Source organism: Callithrix jacchus, chromosome 2 (assembly GCF_049354715.1).
Source record: "Callithrix jacchus isolate 240 chromosome 2, calJac240_pri, whole genome shotgun sequence".
Taxonomy (NCBI): domain Eukaryota; kingdom Metazoa; phylum Chordata; class Mammalia; order Primates; family Cebidae; genus Callithrix; species Callithrix jacchus.
This window is the reverse complement of record NC_133503.1, coordinates 132804807-132832702: the sequence shown is the minus strand read 5'-3', so window position 1 is coordinate 132832702 and position 27896 is coordinate 132804807. Positions and strand designations below refer to the sequence as shown.

General features: G+C 38.1%; 1 protein-coding gene across 6 annotated transcripts in view; it reads right to left on the bottom strand.

Moving 5' to 3' along the window:
- Window positions 1–27896, bottom strand: part of AP3B1 (adaptor related protein complex 3 subunit beta 1) — a 285752-nt gene that overhangs the window by 211093 nt on the left and 46763 nt on the right. For all 6 annotated transcript variants that reach the window (XR_013532268.1, XR_617963.5, XM_035291344.3 and 3 more), the window contains exons 3-5: window positions 14360–14434; window positions 895–990; window positions 121–281 (exon numbers count right to left, since the gene is read on the bottom strand). Coding sequence is in view for 4 of the 6 variants with exons in the window: in XM_035291344.3 (XP_035147235.3) it covers window positions 121–281; window positions 895–990; window positions 14360–14434 (332 nt within the window). In the remaining 2 variants the exon portion in view is untranslated. The remainder of the gene's footprint in view (window positions 1–120; window positions 282–894; window positions 991–14359; window positions 14435–27896) is intronic.

Genomic DNA, 27896 nt, shown 5'->3' with positions numbered 1-27896 from the left:
ATCGGATTTACTTAGTACAAGAACAGGCTAGTTAAAAGAGCTAATAAAATAAGCCTCTGTGGTCTATAATATTCCATGTAACATTAGAGATCTTTGGTATATTGTTAACAATGTACCTACCTGTATAATTTTTGTATTGCATGGGCTGCATTCTTCCTAACATATGGTGATAAGTCAGCAGAAGCTTCCTTAATAGCAAGCATCATGATAGGTACAATAATTGGCACTCTAATACTTGAAAGAACTCTCAAAGCACTTGCACGAATTAGTTGGTTTGGGTCCTAAAAATAGTGCAAAAATATTCACCAGAATTTCAACTATACAGTATTTCAAAGGCATCTTTAAGGCACAGTTAATAGGTGCTTAAAGGGTGTAATATAACAATAGCAAAAGAAAGCTACTTAATTAAAAATGAACAACCAGTATATGAAAATGAGGAAAGACAGAAATAAATAAATGCTTATTTCTTTAAGAATGTTTTAAAGAAAATAAATAGTTATAATTCTAGTTGGTGATTTATTACTAAATATGCTGGGTTTTTATGGTTTCATAATAATAAAATGCTGCAGGTCATCAATTTCATGTTTAAAAATGTCTTATAACCCCCTTTGCACACGTTCAACAACTAGTATAATGATAAACAGCTCTTTGAAGCATAAAAATAATTATATTGAATATAAACAAACATACAGAAGCTGCAACATATACAGCAAGGTTTCAGTTGGTTATATAAACTATTTTCTAAGCATATTGAGTAGGCACTATAGGAGGCTTTTTAACTCTTTCAAGACACTACTGGGCTATTTAGTGGATTACTACTCCACTTCTTTAAATGACACACTTCCAACTCTGCAGAAACCTTGTAGCTATTTGCCTACTCACTCCATTATTTACCTTCAGAGCTCGCTGAAAAGTGCTTATGGACAGGAGTGCAAGATCCTGCTGTTCTTCAGCATATCGAACCAGGTAAACATATACCAACTTCTTGATCTGTTAAAAAAAAATCATTTATTCCTAGCCACAGTGAAAATTTAACACTCAATATTTGCTATACCAAAATCCATGCTCAATTTTTCTCAAGTAAACAACTAAATCTGGTCACATCTTAGATTGCAAAATAAAAATAATATTTTGTGGGATAATAAGTAGCAATAGAAAAAGCTTTTAAAGTAAGCATTTTAATAGTCCTATACACAATAGCAATAGCCTGTCAAAGTGTCCCTTCCTCTTGAAGGGAATTAAAAAAATCCCTGAACAGATATCATGTAAGAATATTAACTACATTGTAAAAATATTTTCAAAATGAAGGATAAAAATAAAATAAAGAAGCCAGGCTTGGTGTGCATGCTTGTAGTCCCAGCTACGCAGAAGGCTGAGGCAGGAGGATCACTTGAGACCAGGAGTCAGAGGCCATCGGGGGCAACATAATAAGACCCTATCTTTTAAAAAAATAATAATAAGAGAAGGAATTTGGGTTCAGGCCACTAACTATATGTTATGGGAACTTGTTTTCTCATCTGTCAAAAGAGTCCAGAGCTCCAACTCTGATTTTTATGGTAATACTCACATTTCAACATGTATTACATGGTATTTTCAGTCCAGTAAGAATAATGTGTGGCTATTAATACCAATTTAACATAAAAAAAATTCAAAAAGATTGAATGTATGGTCTGCAAATGGTTTTTCGTTTTTCTGATTTTTTTTTCTGAGACACGGTCTTGCTTTGTCACACCGGCTGCAGTGCAATAGCACAATCAGGGCTCACTGCAGCCTCAACCTCCTGGGCTCATGTCATCTTCCAACCTCAGCCTCTCCAGTAGCTGGAATTACAGGCATGCACCACCACACCCAGATGTTTTCTTAATATTCTGTAAAGACTGGGTCTCCCTAGGTTGCCTCCCCAGGCTGGTCTCAAACTCCTGGGATTAACTGATCCTCCCATCTCAACCTCCCAAAGCGCAGGGATTACAGGCATGAGCCACTATGCCCAGCCTTGAAAACAATTTTTAAAGGCAATTTCATCACTAAGTTTACAAGAAAATTATTAACAGAAAAAAATAAAACTAGAATTTGAGTTGAAATTCATCCATTGCTTCCTTCCAGCACTATTTATAGTCTGTATCTACCTTCTCAAATATCCTCACATCCCTGATTACCCTTCTAAGACGCCAGCATAGTATATACCTTAAAGTTATGTACTCAGCCAGGCATGGTGGCTCACATCTGTAATCCCAGCACTTTGGGAGGCCGAGGCAGGCAGATTGTCTGAGTCCAGGAGTTCAAGACCAGCCTGGGCAACATGATGAAACCCCATCTCTAGTAAAAATACAAAAAAAAAAAAAAAAAAAAAAAATTCACCAGCCGTGGTGGTATGTCCCTATAGTCCCAGCTACTTGAGAAGCTGAGATGGGAAAATCACCTGAGCCTGGGAGGTCAAAGCTGCAGTGAGCCAGGATTGTACCGCTAAACTCCAGCCTGGGCAACTGGAGAGAGAGACTGTCTCAAAATTTAAAAAATTTTTAAATTTGTAAAATATAAAATTTAAATACTCAACAAACATAGGAAATGAGGAAAAAAAGTTGGAGACAGCTGGAATTGATGCTGGAAATATAAAAACAGTACTACGCTGGATCATTTTTCGAGTCATATTAACCAATTTGGACTACTTTAGAGACAACTGTCATAACCTTCCTTCCTTGTACCCTAATTTCTCTAGAAACATAACAGCTTTGAGTTCCTCTACCATCTTGTTTGCTCTTCCCTAAACACACTCCAATTTTTTTCAGTGTGGCACTACAAATTACAAATATTCAGTCTAAACAGAACAAACTTGATAGGAACTTGCTCCAGATAAGCTACTTCCATAGATATAATTAATTCTCAATTAAAACTATACATCTTTTCCAAATGTACTGCTGACCAACTCAAAATCAAACTGTCCTTAAGCAACTGTCCTCATTGAATTTTTAAAAATTTCTTTTAAATGAAAGGCAAAATTTTTCATTTATCTATAGAAATTGTCAACAATTTAGATTCAATCCATCTTGTCACCTTGTTAAGATAATGTGGGACCATAATTTTATAATCCAACCTATTTGACAATGCATAAATAGAAATAAAAACTTAATGAACAAACTTTGTACATCTTCATCATTAATAAAAATGGGTTTTCTTTTTTTTTTTTCTGAGATGGAGTTTTGCTCTTCTTACCCAGGCTGGAGTGCAATGGCATGATCTCGGCTCACCACAACCTCTGCCTCCCTTGAACCTCCCAGGTTCAAGCAATTCTCCTGCCTCAGCCTCCTGAGTAGCTGGGACTACAGGCGTGCGCCACCATGCCAGCTAATTTTTGTATTTTTAGTAGAGACAGGGTTTCACCATGTTGACCAGGATGGTCTCGATCTCTTGACCTCGTGATCCACCCGCCTCGGCCTCCCAAAGTGCGGGATTACAGGCCGGAACCACCACGCCCGGCCCAATAAAAATGTTAAACACAACCATTTTAAGTTGATATCAATCTATTCATCTATACTATATGGACAGAGTTATAAATGAAATTTAAAAACTTTTTTCCAATTACTCTTCAATGTTGGATGGCTCCACAAAACCTTAAAATCTAAAGCTCTTAACCTAGTACTCAATAGAGTTTATAATCTGTCCCAAACTTCCTTTCTAGTCAAACAGAAATAGTCCCCAAATGTAATTTGCACTTTTTATCTCAATCTCCATTCAGGTTATCCCAAGTTATCCTACTTCCCCAAATTCCATTTATTAAAATCTTCCACAAGAGCAAAAATTAATAAAATGTCCTAATAGATGAACAGTAAACAAATGACAGTACATCCAAAAAACACTATACCATTCAGCCACTATACAAAATTAAGTAAATCTGTATGACATTGAAAATAAGTCCTTGTGGCCGGGCGCAGTGGCTCACGCCTGTAATTTCAGCACTTTGGAAGGCCAAGGCGGGTGAATCACCTGAGGTCAGGAGTTCAAGACCAGTGTGGCCAACATAGTAAAACCCTGTCTCTACTAAAAATGCAAAAAAATTAACCGGGCATATTGGTGCATGCCTGTAATCCCAGACACTCAGGAGGCTGAGGCAGGAGAATCGCTGGAACCCGGGAAGCAGAGGTTGCAGCGAGCTGAGATCATACCACTGCACTCTAGCCTGGGTGAGAGAGCGAGACACCATCTCAAAAAAGAAAATATGTCCTTGTAAAAGCTTTTTTTTTTTTTAAACAGAGTCTTGTTCTGTCACCCAGGCTAGAGTGCAGTGGCCTAATCTAGGGGCTCACTATAACCTCCGCCTCCCAGGTACAAGTGATTCTCCTGTCTCAACCTCCTGAGTAGCTGGGATTATAGGAGCACACCACCACACCTGGCTAACTTTTGTATTTTTAGGAGAGACAGAGTTTCACCATGTTGGCCAGCTGGTCTTAAACTCCTGGCCTCAGGTGATCTGCCTGCCTGGGCCTCCCAAAGTGCTGAGATTATAGGTGTGAGCCACTGCACCTGGCCTAAAATTTTTTAAAGGTATAAAACAGTATGCATTGTATGATCTCACTTCTATATTTAAAAACATAGTTGCCTACATACTGTATTTTATGCAATCTAAGACCATCAATTGAAAAACACACCATTATGTTATGGACCACAAAGGAAAGAACAACAATAAACAAACAAAAAATCCTGCTCATCAGAATCACCACCAGTTAAGTTAAATCCCAATTGCGGTAACCTTAAAATAGCAAACAAATGTCTTAAAATGAACATAATATGGTAATAATAACAAATCCCATATGTAGAATTAACTATGTGTCAGATACTGTTCTAAATGTCTTACTTAACTCATTTTATCCTCACAATTCAATAAACAAGTATTTATTCTTACTTTACAGATAAGAAAACTAAAATACAGACAGGGTAAGTAACTGACCAAAGTACAGTATCTATTAAATAGAAGAGCTAAGATTCAAGCCAAGTAAGTACAAAACTGAGACATCTATACAATGAAATGTTAACAGTGACTATCTCTGTGTGTGGATATTAACCAGTGACATTCCTGTTTTACATCTTTCTATATTACCTTAAAAGGAATATTAATTACTTTGGGATCAGATAAAACAATAAAGATACTCTCATAATAGGGGTGAATCTCATATTTCCAGATGGCCTTCAAAACAAAATAATAGTGCTTTCTGTGATTCTTCTAATACTTTAAATTCTTTAATTATAAAAAAAAATTCAAACTGGTAATGTTTTTAAGTTCCCACATTCCTTGGAAAGACAGCTTTTTCTGTACCTTGGCAACATGTAGCTGCCAGAACTGTTTTAAACCTGTTCAACAGAACAATAAAAACTCATCCGAATGAACACGTTTTCTCAAGTCAACCAATCTGTGACAGCCTCTTGCTTGTAAACGTTAGCCGGTCAGGAACAAATGGATTACCATACACCCACCTCTGAGTGCCAATCAATCAAGAGCAGTCTCACCCACATGACCACACATCCTCAGATGATATCAACCCACTTAGGACCCTTAAAGTCCATGAATTTCCAAAGACTGCCCTTCCCAATAATTCACAATAACATCAGCAATCTCTATGCCCAGAGAAACTATGCCTAAAAGGCATAGTTGTCCCTTCCTAAAGTAAGCAATAAATTCTTATTTCAGATATCATTCTTCAACACAAACTACTGAAAAGTTCCAGCACTAGTACACTGAAGCCTCATATAGCCTTCATTTATATTCTCTCTCTTTTCCTCTCTCTATTTTTGAGACAGTCTCACTCTGTCGCCTAGTGGCGCATTCTTGGCTGACTGCAGCCTCTGCCTCCTGGGTTCAAGAGATTTTTCTGCCTCAGCCTCCCAAGTAGCTGGAACCACAGGCACACACCACCATGCCTAGCTAATTTTTCTATTTTTAATAGAGATGGGTTTCACCATGTTGGCCAGGCTAGTCATGAACTCCTGACCTGAAGTGATCCACCCACCTCAGCCTCCCAAAGTGCCGGGATTACTGATGTGAGCCACCACACCCAGCTGCCTTCATCTATGCTTTTTAATTGCTAACACTACAATTATAAAATTCAGGAAATGTAACATCAGTGCAATCCTGTTATCTACTAAATAATCCATATTTAGAATTTCTCAATAACATCCTATATTTATAGTATTTTTCCTAATCTGGGATCATGCATCATATTTCAGTTTTCATGTCTCATTAGTCTTCTTTCATACGGAGAAGTTCCTCAGCCTTTCTTTTCTAAAAGTATCTTTGTCTTCTGTCTAGTATTAAAATTAGTTAAGAAATACAGAACATGAAAGGAAAACTGCCTATGACAGCTTTTGTTCTTCACCTCAATCTGCTATAACTTTCCAGCTAGAATTTACTGAGCACTTAAAATGTGTGAGGCCCTACATCTACATTATATTACTCATTTAATTCTCATATCTATCCTAGGTACAATTATCATCTCCATCTCAAAGATGAGGAAAGTAAGGCACAGAGGTTTATATAACTTGCCCAAGGTCACAGAGCTAGCAAGTGGCAGAATCAAAATGCAAACAGGGGCATGTTCCTAACTACTACATGTTGTGGCCTATGACAGCAGTCCTCAGATATTTCTATTAAGGTACCCCTAACAAAAGAGGAGACAACTCTTCCCCAAAGAGCATCTGATAAACTGGTATAAATTAAAGAATAAAATGTCCTTTTAAGACATTTAAGAATAAAATGTCCTTAATAGTGGCTCTTACCTTTTAAGGCAGAAAAAAATTTATATTTATAATATATACAGTTATAAAAAAAGAATGTTTTAAATCACTGCTTTTTTACCCCCAATTGCATATCTTCTCATTTTAAAAGCACGTCGTTACAGTATTATTATTAAAAATTCAACAAGAAATTGACAACTGTAGTAAAGGGTAGTAATGACTTCATTCCATAGATCCCCATCTCTATTGTCAATGTACTTTCCATCTATATTCACAATTAGACTCTTTACACTTTATTGGTTAAAACTGGTGCTTCTCAACCTTCAGAATTTTTCAAACCCAAAATACACATATTTGTGAAACACTGTTCCTATAAATGATCACTTGGAACCAAGTGATGTTACATAAGAATATGAAAAATTGGTTCCAAAAATAGGTGATGCTAGTTTATAAGATGGAAACCAAATGATTTAAACTATACTTAATGTTTCAGATTATATTTAAGTGTAAATATAAGTTTTTAAAATTCACAATTTTAGAAGTACTTCCGTAACTGTTTGAGGATAGATGACTTTTTCCCCAACTAGATTTAAAGTTCCTAAGAATACAGCAGTTGTAGAAAGCAATTAACATTTGGTTGACTGATTAACAGCAGTCAATATATCAAATATATATCACTATATCAGCAGTTGGTTGACTAACAGTTTCAATATATCAAATCAACACATAATATGTATTTAAGTAAGTAATTAATCCAATCTGCCTGTGAGTGAACATGAGGCTATTTAGCACAACCATTCCTTATTTATCTGTATATTGCAAAAACCTACTGCATTATCTGGCATATAGTAAAAGCTCAACATTTGTCAGCTGGATCATATTCCAGCCCAACTGCAGACTGGAAAAAATTAAGACATCTCCCATTAGAGTGCTACATCTAGAATCTAACTTCCCACACCAGTAAATATAATTCACCAAACAGCAAAGTTGTCTAGAAAGACACCAACATAGTATGAAGAAAACATCAGGTATTAGAAAAACTGCCTCCAAAGACTGTTTGGTTGTTTTTTGGTGTATGTGGGTGTGTGGGGAGGTCTAGGAGGTGTGTGTGTACATCAGTGGGCAGGTATGTGTTTAAAGAAAGTCTCTGTTGCCCAGGCTGGCCTCAAACTCCTGGGCTCAAGAGATCCGCCTGCCTCAGCCTCCCTCATTACTGGGACTCTAGGTGTACACCAACACAGCTGGCTTGGTTTTTAAAATATTCTTTCTCTTTACTAATTATATTCAGATCTCACTCTACAGTTCTCTGGAAAGTTTTGATAAATAATGGGCCCACTTCTCCCTCATCCCCTTACAATTTCTTTCTCAGCAACATCTTTATTCACCAAGTACAGCGGGCTTTTAAAACGGGATTATGAACTCCAGAATATATCACGGAGTTTATATTGGCAACACTGAAGCATTCAGAACCACAGCTGAGCTAGCAGGCATTGCTGTAATTACTCACTACTGGAGAAGGATTTCTGTGTCTGTTATGGCAAAAAGCATAACAATATTAAATCACAGAAGGTTGCAAAACACTAAATTTGTTCTACTTCTGTTATAAGAATAAATCAATACTGAACACAAGAGGCCTATGGACTGACTGGCTGCAGGTGTGCAAAGAAAGCCTACTTTCCCTGAAACCATTCTGTGACCAGAAATGGGAGTAGTTAAAGCTTCGTGACTACACCATTCTCTGATCGGTTACTTTCATTCAATGTTACAACACTCCTTGCTGTAAAGCTAATCACAGCAGAGCCCCTGTAGGCTGGAAGAACACAGACAGATCTGTTTAATTAGCTTATCAATACTAGTACATCAAACTTCATGAGTTATTGACTAAACCTTTGATTATTTTTGTACTATAACCACTGATTGCTTACTAGGTCACTTTTGGTATCATTTAACATTTAATGGTAGATGACGTACAGCTCACCTGTGTGACTAAAGCAGCATGTATATGTAAAAATGAAATTTTGCACTTGAGAGGAATGAAAAAATCAATTTCTGAACATAAGTTTTAAGAAAGTTATGTCAGTTTTCCCAAAACATTAAAGGCTCAAGCATGTTTTTAAAAAATAATAATAAGGTATTTAAACAAAAGAAATCCAAAACAAATAGACCAATAATTATGTTTATACTGACATTTTTGTAACAGAACACTAGGCAGCATACCAGAATCTAACTGTAAAGGGAAATGTGAACAAGTGGAAAAGTTCTCCTACTGATAACTAGTTGAACAGTAAAATAGTTTTGAAGGAACAATAATTAGTATGGAATTTTTTGTTTACAAGAAGAACTAGAAGTCCTGAGGGAACCAGCTAATTTACCACCAATTTCTAAGAACTTGGTAATTTCTACCCATATCTAAAACATTTTTTAAAAATGCCAATACCGGGTACCTACCAAATGATAGCTAATACCAGACAATGATAGGGAGTAAACGATATTAAGAGAGAAAAAAAAGGAAGGAATCATCACACAGGAAAGATGGAGCTGAATGGGCTAAGATGGGTCCTGACGCCAAGCAACCTAACTTTGGATTCTGACTGCCACACAGTGGCTGTGTAACCTTGATCAGCTAATTTAACCTCTCTGCCATCTTGTACTCATATGTTAAAACACAAGTAATGACAGAACAAGCCCTACAGGGTTATTTGTGAGGATAAAATGAGTGGATCTATATAAGGCACTAACAACCTAGGTCAGACAGGTTTTTTTGAATGTTAACAATTATTCCTATCGTGACTGGGAGACTCTATTCCTGATAACACTAAGACAAGCGTCACCTATACCTCATAATTTTTCTAAGTTAAATGTTGATTTTTTTTCAGATATTTGGACTTTCTTATACCAGAGGTCATAAAACTAATAAACATATCAAAGTAGAAGCTCAGATAGCATGGCCATAAGGTATCAAAGGGAGGGTAGTTTAAAATTATCAATTCAGAATCATATATGATGAGCACATAAACAGGGTTTAATAAACATCTACTAAATTACCATGAGTAAAATTTATTTTACTCAAGAAATCTAAGATCTACATAGACTTCTTCCATTAATTGGTGTCCTAGAAAGAAAGTATGGTTTATCAAGCCATTTAAATCCAATATAAATTTAACCTAATGCATAACCTGGCTACAAGAATACAAGTGTTTTGATTTTGGTTTATCCAACTTAGTCTAATTGAGTTTATGATGACTATTTCATTTTGATAGAAAAATTCATCTATCTGAAATATAGAATGTACTTCCTATCTAATAAAAAAAAAATTAAGGGCTGGGCACTGTGGCTCACGCCTACAATCCCAGCACTTCGGGAAGCCGAGGCAGGAGGATCACTTGAGGCTCAGAGTTCAACACCAGCCTGGGCAACATGAAGACTCTGTCTCTACAAAATATTTTTTTTAATTAGCCAAATGTACTGGCAGGCACCTGTAGTCCCAGCTACTCATAAGGCAGAGTCAGGAGGATCACTTAAGCCCACAGTGTGTTGTGTTCATGGCACTACAGTCCCACCCCCACCCCCAAAAAAGCAAGAAGCATACTTTAAAATATTAAATCTTTTTAAAAAGTAGGTTTAGGCTAAACATGGCGGCTCACACCTATAATCCCAGCACTTTGGGAGACCAAGGTAGGCAGATCACTTGAGCTCAGGAGTTCCAGACTAGCCTGGGCAACATGACAAAACCCCAGCTCTACTAAAAACACAAAAAAAGAAATTAGCTGGGCCTGGTGACAGAAGCCTGTAATACCAGTTGCTCAGGAGGCTCAGGCAGGAGAATTGCTTGAATCCGGGAGGCAGAGGTTGTAGCGAGCCAAGATCAAGCCACTGCACTCCAAACTGGGCGACAGAGTGAGACCCTGTCTCCAAAAACAAAAAAAAAAGTAGTAGGTTTAAAGCACCTATCCTTAAAATTCTATAATCCAGCCATGCATTGCTTATCAGTGTTATAAAAAATGCATTGTTGGGCAATTTCATTGTTGTGCAAATACCTTGGAGTGCACTTACACAAAGCTACATGGTGTAGCCTACTACATACCTAGGATATATAATACAGACCAGGGGTCTACATACCTAGGTGTGTGATGTAGCCCAGGGGTTGGAACCAGGCCACACAGCAGGCAGTAAGCGAGCGGGCATGCAAGCAAACAAAGCCTCATCTGTACTTACAGCCACTTCTCATTGCTTGTATAACCCCTGATCTCTGCCTACTGTCAGATCAGCAGCATTAGATTCTCATGAGTGTAAGCCCTATTGTGAACTGCTCATGTGCGGGATCAAGGTTGCACACTCCATATGAGAATCTAATGCCCGATGATCTGTCACTGTCTCCCATCACACCCCAGATGGAACCCTCTAGTTGTAGGAAAACAAGCTCAGGGCTCCCACTAATTCTACATTATGCCAAGTTATATAATTATTTCATTACATAGTACAATGTAATAATAATAGAAGTAAAGTATACAATAAATGTAATTTTTGGATCATCCTGAAGCCATCCTCCCCAGCCAGGGTCCAGAGGAGGACCCTTCCACAATACTGGTCCCTGATGCCAAATGGTTGGGGACTACTGATAACATTGCTCCTAGGCTACAAATCTGTATAGCATATTACTGTACCCAATACTGTAGGCAACTATAACACAATGGAAGGTATTTGTGTATCTAACCATACAAAAACTACAGTAAAAATACAGTATTATAATCATATGGGACCAATGTCATATATGCCAAGAAATGCAAGTTGGAAAAAAAACAAAAAAACTAAAATGAAATTTTAAAATGTTTCTAGTTAACCCAAAGAAGGAATAAGAAGAATGGAAGATAAAAATAAAAGAGACAAAAAGAAAAGAAAAAGAATAATAGTAGACTGAAATCTAAGTAGATCAATAATTATATTAAGTTTTAGCAAAATAGACACTCCAATTAAAAGGCAGATTGACACACAGGATGTAGGAAAATCTGCAACTACATGCTGTCAACAACAAATGCACACTAGATATAGACAAACTAAAAGCAAATGAATAAAAATAATAAACAATAAAAAGAAATGAGAGAGATGGAGTGGCAATACTAACAATAAATCAAATATACTTCAAGACAAAACATATTAACAAAATTAAAGGACTTTTCTTTTAGAATAAAAGGGTCAATCCATCAGGAAAACCCAAAAAGAGTTACTTTTAAAAACAGGAGTGCTTTTAAAAATAAGCAAAAAATAACTAAATTAATGGGAAAAATAAAACGTTCCAGAATTAGCCCAGGCACAATGGCCCATGCCTGTAATCCCAGCACTTTGGGAGGCCGAGGTTGGCCAACTGCTTGAGTCCGGGAGTTCGAAACCAGCCTAGACAACATGGTGAAACCCTGTCTCTGCTAAAAATATGAAAATTAGTTGGGTGTGGTCGCATGCATCAGTAATTCCAGCTACTTGGGAGGCTGAGGAAGGAGGAACACCTAAACCCAAGAGGACAAGGCTACAGTGAGCCACAATGATGTCACTATACTCTAGCCTGGGAGAGAGAGAGGAAACCGGTCACAACAACAACAACAAAAAAAAGACCGGGCATGGTTGGTTACGCCTATAATCCTAGCACTTTGGGAAGCCAAGGCAGGTGGGATTGCTTGAGCTCAGGAGATGGAAACCAGCCTGGGCCACATGGCAAAACCACACCTCTACAAAAAAATGTAAAAAAACAGGGCTGGGCGCGGTGGCTCACACCTGTAATCCCAGCACGTTGGGAGGCTGAGGCGGGTGGATCACGAGGTCAGGAGTTTGAGACCAGTCTGGCCAACATAGCAAAACTCCGTCTCTACTAAAAATACAAAAAATTTGCTGGGCATGGTGGCGCGTGCCTGTAATCCCAGCTACTCGGGAGGCTGAGGCAGGAGAATTGCCTGAACCCAGGAGGTGGAGGTTGCGGTGAGCCGAGATCGTACCATTGCACTCCAGCCTGGGTAACAAGAGCAAAACTCCATCTCAAAAAAAAAACTAGCCAGGGGCTGGGCACGGTGGCTCACACCTGTAATCCCAACACTTTGGGAGGCTGAGGTGGGTTGATCACAAGGTCAGGAGTTTGAGACCAGTCTGGCCAACATAGCGAAACTCCGTCTCTACTAAAAATACAAAACAATTAGCCAGGTGTGGTGGTATGCACCTGTAATCTCAGCTACTCGGGAGACTGAGGCAGAAGAATTGAGTGAACCTGGGAGGTAGAGGTTGCAGTGAGCCAAGATCACACCACTGCACTCCAGCCTGGGCGGCAGTGAGAGACTCAATCTCAAAACAAACAAACAAAAACTAGCCAGGTATGGTTGTATGCACCTGTAGTTCCAGCTACTTATGGGGCTCAGGTGGGAGAATGGCTTGAGCCCAGGAGGTTGAGGCTGTAGTGAGCCAAGATCATGCCACTATACTCCAGTCTGGGTGACAAAATGAGACTCTGATTCAAAAAAAAAAAAAAAAAATACAGAATCATGATTTGGAGATTTAAAATCACTCTCTCACCGATTGGTAGAACAACTGGACAAAGAGTCGCTAAAACACTTTAAAAATGTACACAACACTATCAATCACATTTAGTTAAGTAATATTTAAAGAACATTACCTCCAAAATGTTTTCTCTTTTTTTCTCTGGTTGGTTTTGCTGGCAAGAATACTTTGAATATTTAAATTCATCACACAAAATAGAAACAACTTCACTAGCAAATAAAATGACCATACTATGCACAGAAAATAAAATCATAACTACAAAAAATAGTAAACCCTCTGAAATCACACACCCATTCTCCTTACACTCTCATACTCCATGCACAAATGCTTTTACATTTTCTCTCTCTCTCTGTCATCATAACCATGTTCCCTGGATTAGAATGTTTCTGTTATTTGTTAATGAGCTTCGTCATCTGCCAATAAAATGGCAAACAAATAGTAGAAGTAACACATTTTCAATTTTATGGTGTGGTAAAGGCTTTAAAGCTTTAATTTAAAAAAATTTATCAATTAACAAGGCTTTTTCAATTAATGTATCAATTAATCAGTGTGGAGGGGAGAATGTAACCTCAACACTAGACTGTATCAGTCTAGCTTACACAAAACAGTATTTTACTGGGACATGTTCATTCAGTAAATCCACATATATGTACTGAGTGCTTAGTACATGTCATGAGTAGTCTGAGAAACTTGGGAAATATTCTTAGGCTCAATCCTAGAAATCCCAAAAAGCCCCAGATCATCAAGGTCTGGATATACCTGACTAGGTCTTTTTCACTGAACATATGCTATCTTAAAATTAAGTCCCTAGAACAAAATTTAAACTAAACGGGCCTCTAGGAACAGGTGAAAACTCGACAACTTACCATTGTTCACTCAGGTCAATCAATCTGTTTTGCTTTTCATATTCTCTTCCAAAAATCCAAAGCTAGGATTATGTCTACTTTTAATTCTACCTACATTTAAAATTAAGGACATTTTAATCATAACAAAAATCTATTGATACTTAAATATCTTATGTTGCACTTCAAAGTCACTGAAAAGTGTATGGTCCCATGAAAACAAAAGGAATCATACAAACTATAGATCAAAACAATACCTCAATATTTTTACTGGCCACATTCTTCACAACAGCAGGAAACAGTTCAGATGCATTTTTTCCTTTTGCAATCATCTGAAGAATAAACAAAACAGAAAATATGGGCAATTCTACACATATTAAATATTTAGAAGATTGTGTCAACAAACAAGTTATGTAATTAACAGCTGAACTATTTTCAAATCATCTTACTTACTTCAACTATTTGTAGCAAATCATACTCTCTTGTATAGCAATATAAATACACACACTAAAAAAGAAATATTTCATAATTTAAGATATATATTTAAATATTTTAGTAGTCTTCTCTGGCTAACTGGGTTGTAAGTTTCTTTTTTTTTTTTTTTTTTTTTAATTTTTTGAGACAGGGTCCTCCTCTGTCATCCGGGCTGGAGTGCAGTAGCTTAATCACAGCTCACCACAGCCTTGACCTCCCAGGTTCAAGTGATCCCCCACCTCAGCCTTCTAAGTAGCTGAGGCTATGGGCGTGTGCCATCATGCCTGGCTAATTTTTGAATTTTTTTTTGTAGAGACAGGGTCCCACTATGTTTCCCAGGCTGGGTAACAACTTTTTAAAAATCTTTTTGCTAGTTTCCATTTTCCAGAATCTGACATTAAAGATGTACTGCATCAGGCTAGGCACAGTGGCTCCTGCCTATAATCACAGCTCTTTGGGAGGCTGAGGCAGGTAGATCACCTGAGGTCAGCAGTTCAAAACCAGCCTGACCAACATGAAGAAACCCTATCTCTACGAAAAATACAAAATTAGCCTAGTGTGGTGGTGAATGCCTGTAATCCCAGCTACTCGGGAGGCTGAGGCAGGCGAATTGTTTGAACCTAGGAGGCAGAAGTATGGTGAGCTGAGATGGAGCCACTGCACTTCAGCCTGGGCAACAAGAGTGAAACTCTGTTTCAAAAAAAAAAAAAAAGATGTACTGCATCTGCAATGGGGGAGTTGAGGGAGCGATGAACGTTACTTTGAATCAACTAATTATGTGACCCTTGGCTTTCTTTTCATAGGTTACTCTACTTCTGCAACCACTGCATTTTAAAAGTTTCTTTCACTAAACATCCTTCCTCTGCCCACTAAAGTTCTGCGCATCACCATCTCTTCAGCCTAGCCCGTTCTACAATTTCTGAAACTCCTAAGATTTCATTCACCCTCAGGACTAACTCTCACATTTATATATGCATCAATTCCCCAGAACTGTAACCCAAATCCAGCCTGAGTTTCAAATCTCTAACTAGACATCATTAGATGGCTCTCATCCCAAACTTGCTATATCTAAAGCCAAACTCATCTTTCATGATAAAATGACATTCATGAGAGAATTTCCTATTTCCATCAGTCTCCTAGATACCAGAAACCATAGAATTACCTTGGTCTCTTCTCACTTCTACACAGTAACTAGGTCCTGCTAATACTTCTCAGAACTTCTCAAAAGGATAATCCCTTCTACTGCTATTATCCTAGCACAGGTCAATATCACCTCACAGAGAACTTTCCAGTCTCCTCCTCCTATCCATAATGTACATCACTGACAGTTTCATATATTTAAAACACTACTTTGCACATGTCAGCCCCCATAAAAGATCTCAAAAGCTTCTGAATGCCTAGAGGCCAAATGATTGTAATATTCAAATATTCTCACAACGTGCACTAACATCCCTTCTTAAGCTCTCTGACCTGAGGTTCTATTAAACTGACCTTACTCACTACTAGAACATCCATGGCTGCCCCACTATGCCTCTGCATGGCCCCAGCTTTCTAAATTCTACCCTTCTATCTAAAGTATCATCAAATTCTACCCTTTCTCCCTTGCTAGAGTCAACTCCTAATGCCTGGCCCACTGTGACAACCAATCCTAATTTCTTTTAGAATTTTCTTTTTTTTTTTTTTTTTGAGATGGAGTCTCACTCTGTCACCTAGGCCAGAGTGCAGTGGCACAATCTTGGATCACTGCAACCTCCGCCTCCTGGGTTCAAGCGATTCTCCTGCCTCCCAAGTACCTGGGATTACAGGCACCTGATGCCACCCCTGGCTAATTTTTGTATTTTTAGTAGAGATAAGGTTTTGCCATGTTGGCCAGGCTGGTCTTGAACTCCTGACTTCAAGTGATTCACCCACGTCAGCCTCCTAAAGTGCTGGGATTATAGGCATGAGCCATCATGTCCAGCCTCCTCTAGAATATTTTAATCTAAGCTTATCATTTGAATTTCCTGTGCACTATCTTACATTTCTATTTATTTTAATGTTATATCTATCTGTATTTCCATTTTGTCTTTCTCATTCACAGATTATAACTTTACGTCTTTTAAAAGTCCAGACTTTAGTAGCCACAAAATAAAGTTCAAGCTAAAAGGTAATTTCGGTGAAAGGGATTTCTTATGAATTACATACCATATCTAACAAACTACCTTGAAAAAGATATTAGCTCTATAATATCTTTAATTTTATAATATCTTTAATTTACAGAAAATGTTATATAAATATTATGTGATATTTTAAGCATTATAATCCATTAGCAATTTCTCATTAGGCCTTTCTATATGATAGCCTTAAAATACTCTTGAATATAAGCTAGTCTTTTTATATTCCGTTTCCTTACTTGTGACATTCTTTTGATTTGAGTATTTTGCGAAATCTGCTAAGCATTATGGAGGGCTTACAAAGCTAAGACATCTTTCTACGATTTGTACACCTCTCTCCATTTTCTCATCTCTGAAATTAAGAAAAGAGAGGGATTAAATGCTCCATAGGGCCCCTGCCATTCAGTCTCAATGATTACCTAAAGTCAGACATCTTGTCCTATGGTATCCTATTTCATGGCTATCTAACTTTACTCTGTAGAATGCTATTCAAAAGATGTTAATATATAAGGAAGGAAAAAACACCACAATGAAATTCATTTGGCAAATATTTGCTGAGAGCATACTTTCTACCAGGGCCTATCCTAGGCCTCAGGGATCCAACTATAACCGATACAAAGCCCCTGCCCATGTGGTGCTTATCTTCTAATGGGGGAAGGGTCAATAAACAAATGACTATAATAGTGAGGTGGCAATAGACCACCGTGGAGAAAAGTAGAGCAATATAAAGGAAATGAGAAATGCTGAGGTAGAGGTGTGAGTTGCTCTTTTATATAAGGTGGTCAGAAAAGGCCTTTCTTTCGGCAGGGATGCAAGGGAAGAGAAGAGGGGACCCATGTGACTAGCTTGAGAAACAACAGTTCAGGCATGGCATGTTCCAGGAACCAGGAGGCCAGGATAGCCAGGCTGGAGTAAGTGAGGGGAAGAATGGTGAGGTAAGGTCAGAAATGTATAAACCACTATAAAAGGAGTTAGCTTTTTACTATGAGTACAGTGGGAGACCACTGGAGAGCTGTGAGCAGAGGAAAAAAAACGTCATTAAATATTTAGCAATGACTCACATTTTAAAAGGATTTTTCTGGCTGTGGTATGAAAAATGGACCACAAGATATGATAACATGGAAAACAGAAGGCTACTGCAATTATCCAGAGGAAAGACAGTGAGCATAATGAGAATGGGCTAGATTTGGGATTTATTCCAAAAACAGATTATATATAAGAAAGAAGAAATATGAATTAAGAAGAACTACTGCCTCTAATCCAGGACTTTGGGAGGCCGAGGCTGGCAAATTACCTGAGGCCAGGAGTTTGTGACCCGCCTAGCCAACATGGTGGAACCCCATCTCTACTAAAACACAAAAACCAAGAAAAAAAAAAAATTAGCCGGGCATGGTGGTGGGTGCTGTAATCCCAGCTACTCAGGAGGCTGAGGTAGGAGAATCATTTGAACCTGGCAGGCGGAGGTTGCAGTGAGCCAAGATCATGCCACTGCACTCCACCCTGAGCAACAGAGCGAGACTCCATCTCAAAAAAGAGAAGAAGAAAGAAGAAGAAGAAGAAGAAGGAGGAGGAGGAGGAGGAGGAGGAGGAGGAGGAGGAGGAGGAGGAGGAGGAGGAGGAGGAGAAGAGGAAGAAGAAGAGGAAGAAAGAAGAAGAAGAAGAAGAAGAAGGATTTCAAATGACTAATGGAACTGCCATTTACTATAATGAGAAAGACTGGGGAAGAAGCAGGTATTTGGAGAGATGAGCAATCCAGAGTTTGGTTTCAGATATGCTGAGAAGCCAGTTGAATATAAGGGAATAAAGGCTACAGAATACAAGAGACAGCACTGGTTAGCAATATGCATTTGAAAAGAGGTGAGATCACTACAGGAGGACATACAGACATAGAAGTAGACTGAGGACAAGACAGTACAATCCTAAAAGCAGAAATTGTGGAGAAAGGAAGAAACCAGCAAAGAAGCTCTAAGACTCCTTCTCAGTGTTTATTCCTCCTTATCGACTCAGATAACATACTTCTCCCACCCTCTCACCCTCTGCTTTAGGTAAAAAACTTGTTCTTGGTCCCCTTCTACTCTTTTACCCAGAACAAGAAGCACAGGAATTGAGGGGAGCCACATTTGGGTCCTGCGGGAAAAGTAAGATTCATAGGTGGAAAGCATAGGAAAATATGTCCTTTTGATTTTATTTGGTTGAAGTTCCTGATATTTGAAAAAGCTGCATTACTAGCAATTCTGCCCTTTGAACGTGACTTTCTAGATAAAAGGTGAGAAATGAAGAAAGTTTTCAGGTAAAAGGTGAAAGTCATGTTTAGGGAGCTAGCTGGGCAGAAGTTGAGGAGATAACATAAGGTTATTTGGAGCTCTAAACTCTCCTAGGTTCTCATCATGCCCTCTGCTAGGGCATATTCTATCTTGCATATTGACTCTGGAATTCCATCTCTACCTAAGAGCTTCCACCCAAGGTAGAGATGGAATTCCAGAGTCCCCCAGAAAACATTCACTGGTTGTAGGCATCTAATTAAAAGAGGGATCAGTTTCTGATACCTGTTCTCTAACTTTATACATTTGACTTTTATATGTTTTTACATTTGACTTTCATTTGTTTTTCATTCTTCAACCTTTGGTGGCCTCAGCTTCAACATCAATGTTTCATTTACAATGGGTGTAGCCTAACAGCACTGTATTTGGGAGATCTGAATGATTTACTCTCCATCCAATATGTTCATGAGGGTGATGGACATAGTTTAATTTTCTCATAATCTATTTGTCTAGTTTTCAGACCAGGATAACGCTTTACTCGTAAATTGAATTCAGAAGTAATTTCTCATATTCTACATCCTAGAAGAGTTCGTGAACTGAATGTTCCATATTGAAGTTTTTTAAATGAAAAATTCAAATACTTTATTAGATATAGCACTATTCAGATAATCTAGTTCTTCTTGAGTAAATGTCATAGCTTATATTTCAAGGACTTTGCTCATTTCAACAAAGTAGTCAAATTATTGGGCTAACAATGCTTGAAATATTCCCTAATTATCCTTTAAATGTCAATAAGGTCTTGCATTTCTGATATTGATAATTTGTCCTCTATTTTTTCTTGGTCACTCTGTCTACAGATTTATCAATGTTATCAATCTTTTCCAAGGACTAGCTTTTAATTTCACCAATTTTACTCTACTGTTTTTCTCTACTCAATTTTGTTGATTTCTACTCTATCTTATTATTTATTTCTTTAGTTTCAATTTGAGTTTAATTTGTCCTTCTATTTCTGCTATGTTAAGGTAGATGCTCAGAGCACTGATTGGAAATATTTCTTTTCAAACATAAGCTTTTATTACTATAAATTTCCTTCTAAGCACTGCTTTACTTGAATCCTCTAAACTTTGATATGTGGTTTTTCAATTTCATCCTAACTTCCTTGTGACTTTTACTTTTATTTTGACTCATGGATCATTTCATCATTTCTAAATGTAGAAACAATGCATAATTTTCAAATATGTTTAAAAATTTCGATCTCTTCCAATGACTGTGTTTAGTTCAATTCTATATGGTCAGAAAACATACTTTACATAATTTTAATTCTTATAGGTTTGTTAAGATTGTGTCTTATGGCCCAGAACATAGTCTATCTTGCATATAAAAAGACTGTATATTTCACTACTGTTGGGTAGAATGCTCTATAAATGTCAATTAGGTCATATAAGTTGGTATTATTCTGGTCTTAAATGTCCTTATTGGTTTTCCTATCTCCCTATTCTACTGATTTTTGAGGGAAAAGCACTTAAGTCTCCAACTATAATTGTGAATTTCTCAATCTTTCCTTTCAGTTCTAACAGGTTGTTTTTTGTTGTTTTTTTTATTTGCTTGTTTTTACTTCATTTTTGATGCTTTCATTAGACACAATTAAGGTTATTATGTCTTTTTGGGAAAATGACTCATTGTTATGTTCTTTATCCTAATCATACTATTTGGTCAAAAGTTTACTCTCTCTGATATTAGTAGATTCGTTTGAGCTTTTTTTGATTAGTGTTTGATATATGTATATATATCCTTCCTTATAACTTACATCTTTATATTAAAAGTGAGTTTCTTATAAAAAGCACAGTTATAGCCTTATATTTTCATCCAATATGAAGATCTCTTTTAATTGGTAACATCAGACCACTTAACATGTAATAAAATTATTAACACAGTTAGATTCAGCTCTACCATTTTAGTATCTGTTTTCTGATTATTCCCTGTGTTTTCTGTTCTCCTGTTTGCTCTTTCCTCTTTTCCTTAGAAAATTTTTAGTATTTCCTATTTTTATATTAACTACCTATATCTTTTTATATAATTTTTTACTGGTTCCTCCTCTGAGGATTATCAGATGGATAGGTAGATAAACACACATATAAATAGATACAGATATAGCAAATCTTACAAAGTCCACTTAGAGTTAACATTGTACCAGGTCAAGAAAAATGCAGAAACATTGCAATCAGATAGGCCCTTTTAATTCCATCTCCACACTAGATTTTATGTTTAGCCATCATATATATTATATCCATATTAAAAACTTCTCAGACAGTGGGATAACTTAAGAATAAAATTAGTCCTTTATACTTATTTACCATTTTGTTTTATCTTCCTAAATATCCATCTGGTATCATTTCCCTTCAGCCTGGAGAACATCCATTAACATTTCATTAAAGCAAACATGTTAGAAATGGATACTCTTAATTTCATCTTTATTCTTAAAGGATATTTTCAATGGATATAGCGTTCTGGGTTAACAGTTCTCTTCTTTCAATTGTTGAAAGATGTTCCACTATCATCTGACTGCCATGATTTCTATGAAAAATCTGCATTTATTCAAATTATTGTTCCCCTGTATCATTTTTTTCCAGCTACGTTCAAGACTTTATCTTTGGTTTTCAACAGTTTGATTACTGTGTTTACGCATGGTTTTCTTTCAGTTTATCCTAATTGGTATTTGCTGAGCTTCTTTCATCTATAAATTTGTATCTTTCATCAAATTTGGGAAGTTTTCTACAATTATTTCTTCAAGTATTTTTTCCTACCCCAATCTCTTTCTCCTTTCCTTCTGGTATTCTAATGATGCATACTTTGACCTTTGGAATCAGCCAACAAAACCCCAAGCAAGGCTCTGTTCATTTCTTTTCAATCTCTGTTTTCAAAATGATTTTCTTTTCTTTTCTTTCTTTTTTTTTTTTTTTTTTGAGACAGAGTCTTGCTGTGTTTCACAGGCTAGAGTGCAATGGTGCCATCTTGGCTCATTGCAGCCTCAACCTTTTGGGCTCAAGTGAACTTTTCTGCCTCAGCTTCCTGTGTAGCTGGCACCATAGGCACCCTCCACCATATCTGGCTAATTTTTTGGTATTTCTGTAGAGATAGGGTCTCACTTTGTTGCCCAGTCTAGTCTCGGAACTCCTTGGCTCAAGCAATCCCCAGCCTCCCAAAGTGCTGGGATAATAGGCATGAGCCACCGTGTCCAGCCACAAACTGAATAATTTCTAATGATCTGTCTTCAACACCTGGCTCTTTCTTCTGTTATCACCATTCTGCTATTGCATCAATCCAGGATATTTTCCATTTCAGATATAGTACTACCCACATAAAAGAAATTTCAACAAATTTCTGCAGGGTTATGGTTCACTTAAGATAATATTTTAGAAAACAATCATCTACCAATCTAATTACAACCTGAGAATAAATGGATTAATTCACTACTTAATCAAAAGTGAACCTAATTTTACCTCCTACTTAAGTATAAGACAGGCCCTTGGCTCCAATATATTGGTCTTTCTATAATCTTCAGGGAAGTACCCTGAGGACAACAGACCAAACAGAGAATATAGTACCTATTCCCAAAGAATACTTAAAACAAAAAAAAGGCCGGGCACGGTGGCTCACGCCTGTAATCCTAGCACTTTGGGAGGCCAAGGTGGGTGGATCGCCTAAGGTCAGGAGTTCAAGACCAGCCTGGCCATCATGGTGAAACCCCATCTTTAAAAAATTAAAAAAAAAAAAAAAAACAAGAAAAGAAAAATAAAGGTGGAAACAGAAAAACAGTGAAGAACTTAATGAAGAAATACCAATTAAAAACAGAGGGGAAAGTGCTCTCAGGCTCTGTACCCTGAGCTATCTGTTTGTCCCACTCTATTCTAAACAGACATTTTGATCTTCTAATATTTAATTTATTTATATGAATGCCATTCTCTTCATCCCAAAATGGAGCCTAAAATTATTGATCCTATGAATTTAGAGCTTATAATAGAACCAATTTCAAATAGAAATTCTGGAAAAATAAAGATAGATGACTCTAATGCTTTTGAGGATAACTTAAAGAAGAAAAAAATAACAGGACATATAAAACCCTTCCACAGTTCAACAGAAGAGGACTACTGGAACAACTTATCTGGGGAAAAACTTGGACATAAAAGAGAAAAACCATGAGAAATATGTCTAATTCGTATTCTTAGTGAGATATGAGGAGACATGTTATTTATTGAAAAAAGAATAACTTTGGAAAAGCGAAGAAAGCTTTCAGATAAAGATATTGAGGGAATGTGTTCTCTTTCCAGGCCCATGAAGGGGTGTAGTTTTAAGGGCAAGAACTTCCCAGGGCCATGCCCCCTCCCGTCTCTCTCCATTCAGGAGATTTAAAGGTCTCTGTTTTAAATTTTCATGAGCACAGGAAGAATCTATAAGTCAATCACTCCAGAGGAAGTTCTAAGGAACTCCTTTCATTGGCCAGGAGGTCTTAGAGAAGGTGGGGGTTCCTCCCAGGTTAAAAGTCCCCTTCTTCCACACCCTTTGGGACTCCATGTTTGGATCCCCTTCCACCCTTGTGGAAGCTGTCTTCCTTTCTCCTGGATTTCCCCTCTGGAGTCCCCTTCCACACACTCTAGTGGAAGCAGCCTGTCTTCCCCTCCTAAACTCCATCTCTCTCTCCCTATTCCCTTCCACTCAGTGTGGAAGCTGCTTTCCTCTCCTGGATTCCATCTGGATTCTCTCACTCAGTCTGAGAGTCAGCTGTTTTTTTCTCTCTCCTTCTCCTGTTTCTCTTTCTCTACTTAAATAAATCACTTTCTACAAACACTTTTGAGTCAGCATTTACTGCACACTGTGCCGTGGTCTCCTCTCCCCTTCTTGGGGGAGTGATAGACCAAGAATCTGGAGAAACGCCCTCTCAGGGGAACTGAGGGCTCCCCTGAACCTCTGAACCCCTGAACCCCAACTATATCATTACCAAATTTTAAAATACAATGAGAGGAGAAAGGATAGTGCCAAAAATTCTAAACTGACTTACAATGCCAGCTAAAAAATATACATCCTAAAAATGACAGGAAAGTTTAGAGACGTCAATCTGACAGGGAAGAAGACAGAGGTAGACAGAAAGGATAGATCCAAGAAATATAATATACACGTAACTGGAAAGCCAAGAGAGAACTGGCAGGCTGACAGGAAAAAGAGAAAATAAACAGCAGACAAACATTCGCTAAGTTAAACAGATTCAAAATTTTAGGACCCAAGGGTTCATTAGCACCATAACAAATTAGTAAAGAAAAAACAAACATAGACCACATCTTGAATAAATTTTCTTTTTCCTCAAAATACTGAAAACATTTATATATCCAGACAGTTAAAACAGATTCTCTAAAAGAGAAAGAGAAAAGCAATCTCCAAGGCAGAGCAAGACAGTGGAATGGAAAGCTCCACCAATCATACTCCCAACAAGGACACCAAGTTAACAACTATCTATACAGAAAAAAACACCTTCATAAGAACCAAAAATCAGGTGAGCATTCACAGGACTTGGTTTGAACTCCACATCACTGAAAGAGGCAGTGAAGAGATTAAAAGAAACAGTTCTAAATCACCCATGCCACCTTTTTCCTCTGAGTCGTGAGGCCCCTGTTCCAGGAGTGGTGCGTGGTATGGATGGTATCTCTGGGCTTTGAGGGAGGGAGAATACCACAACTGTGAGGCATTGAACTCAGTGCTGTCCTGTTAGAGCAGAAAGGAAAACCAGACTAAACTCAGCTCATGCCCGCCCACAAGGGGAGCATTTAAACCAGCCCTAGCCAGAAAGGAATCCCAGAGGTCCAAACTTGAGTCCCTGGCAAACCTCACCACCAAGGGCTTACAGCATTCTATGTCTCCAAGTAAACTTCAAAGGCAGTATAGGCCATAAGGACTGCAACTCTTCAGCGAGTCCTATGGCTGAACTAGGCCTAGAGACAGTGGACAGAGGGGGCACACAACATACGGAGACAACACCTCGGGCAGCCAAGGGAGTGCTGGCATTACCTCTCTCCTATACCCAGGTTGCACAGCTGGCGGCCCCAAAAGAGACCGCTCCCTTCCACTTGAGGAGAGGAGAGGGAGAAGTGGGGAAGACTTTGTCTTGCATCTTGGATACCAGTTCAGCCACAGCAGGATAGGGTACCAGTCAGAGTCATGAGGCCCCCATTCCAGGACCTAACTCCCAGACGACATTTCTAGACACACCCTCATCCAGAAGGGAACTTGCTGCCTTGAAGGAAAGGGCTGAGGCTCGGCAGCATTCATCATCTGCTAACTGAAGAGCCCTTGAGCCTTGAATAACCAGCAGCAATACCCAGGTACTACATTGAGAGCCTTGGGTGAACTGCTGAGACTTGCTGGCTTCAGGTGAGACACAGCACATTCCCAGCTGTGGTGACTATGGAGCAAAACTCCTTCTGCTTGAGAACAGCAGAGGGAAAGTAAAGGGGGCTTTGTCTTGCACCCTCGGTACCAGCACAGCAACAGCAGGATAGAGCATCAAGTGAGCTCTTAGCAGCCTCAATTCCAGGTCTTGGTTCTTGGACAGCATTTCTGGACATGTCCTGGGCCAGAGGGTGGGTCCCAGACCAAGCAGCATTCATGCAAAGTACTGCCAGAGAACCCTCCAAAGTCCCTTTAAGGCCCAAGGTCTCTTAAGCTGACTTTAGTCAGCTTTTTGACTTAAAAGACTCTGGGCCTTAAGGGACTATGGGGGTACTCTGGCAGTATTCTTTGTGGCCTGTGGTGGTGGTGGCTACAGGTTGTGGCTCCTCTGCCTTTGGAAAGGGGAGGGAAGAATAGGAAGGACTGCATCTTGTGGTTTGAGTGCCAGCTTGGCTGCAATACAACAGAACACTAGGTAGACTTCTAAGGTTTCTGACTCTAGTCCCTGAGTCCCAGGGCTCCCGGACAGCACTTCTTGACCCACGGAGGGCATACAGGACCTTGCTGCCCTTAAGGGAAGGACACAGGCCTGGTTGGCTTTGCTACCTGCTGACTGTAGAGCCTCAGGGCCTTGAGCAAACATAGCAATAGCCAAGAAGCAGTTACAGCAGGCCTTGTGCAAGATCCAGTGCTGTGCTGGCTTCAGGTCTGACCCAGTATGGTGATAGTACTGGTGGCCACAGGGGTGCTTGTGTCACCACCCTCAGCTTTATCTGGCTCCAAACAGAGAAGAGACTCTGTATGTTTGAAAGAAAGTAAGGAAAGAGAATAAAACTTTCTGCCTGGTAATCCAGAGAATTCTCCTAGATCTGTTCTAAGACCATCAGGGCAGTATCTCTATGAGTCTGCAAGAACCACAGTGTTACTGGGCTTGGGGTGACCCTTAAAGCAAATACAGCTTAGATCACAACACCCAAGTTCTTTCAAATATCTGTAAAGACTTCCAAAGAAGGATGGCTAAAAACATGCCAAGGCAGTGATGACTACAATAAATACCTAACTCTTCAATGCCCAGACACCAAAGAACATCTACTACTAGCATCAACCTCTATGAGTCTGCAAAAATAAAAACCACAGCATTATTAGGCTTGGGCCCCAAGACCCTTTATATACTCGAAAGCTTCCCAAGAAAGATAAGCAAAAACAAGCCCAGGCTGTGATGACTACAATAAATACCTAACTCTCCAATTCCCAGAAATTGATGAACATTTATAAAGCATCAAGACCATCCAGAAAAATATGACCGCACCAATCAAACTAAATAAGGCACCAATTCTGGAAAAACAGAGAAATATGTAACCTTTCAGACAGATAATTCAAAATAGCTGTCTTGAGAAAACTTAAAAGAAATTCAAGGTAACCCAGAAAAGGAATTGAGAATTCAATCAGATAAATTTAAGAAAGAGATTGAAACAGTTAAAAAGAATCAAACAGAAATTCTAGAGTTGAAAAATGCAGTTGATATACTGAAGAATGCATCAGTCTCGTATTAGCAGAATTAAGCAGAAGAAAGAATTCATGAGCTTGAAGACAGGATCTTTGAAAATACACAATCAGAGGAGACAAAAAAATAAGAACAAAAAAGAATAAAGCATGTCTATAAGATTTAGAAAACAGCCTCAAAAAGGCAAATCTAAGAGTTATTGGCCTTAAAGAAAAGGTAGAGAAATAGACGAGCGTAGAAAGTTTATTTAAAGAGATAATATCAGAGAACTTCCAAAACCTAAAGAAAGATATCAATATTCAAGTACAAAAAAGGTATAGAACATCAAGCAAATTTAACCTAAAGAAGACTACCTCAAGACATTTAATAATCAAATTCTCAAAGGTGAAGGATAAAGAGAGGATCCTAAAAGCAAGAGAACAGAAACAACGTACAATGGAGCTCTAATATGTGTAGCAGCAGACTTTTCAGTGGAAACCTTACAGGTTGGCAGAGAGTGGCATGACATACTTAGAAGTGGTAAAGGAAAATAACTTTTACCTCAGAATAGTATATCCAGTGAAAATATCTTTCAAACACGAAGAAGAAATAAACCTCCCCAAACAAAGCTGAGGGATTTCATCAATACCAGGCTATCCTACAAGAAATGCTAAAGGGAGTACTTCAATCAGAAAGAAAAGGACATTAATGAGCAATAAATAATCACCTGAAGGTACATAACTTATTGGTAATAGTAAGTACATAGAAAAACACAGAATATTATAAAACTGTAACTGTGATGAATAAACTAGTCTTATTCTAAGAAGAAAAACTAAATGATGAGCCAATAAAAAACAGTAACTAAAATAGTTTTTCAAGACCTAGTACAATAAGATAGAAACAAAAAAAATACTGAGGAGACAAAGTTAAGACACAGAGTTTTTTTTGTTTTCTTTTTGCTTGTTTGTTTATGCAGATAGTGTTA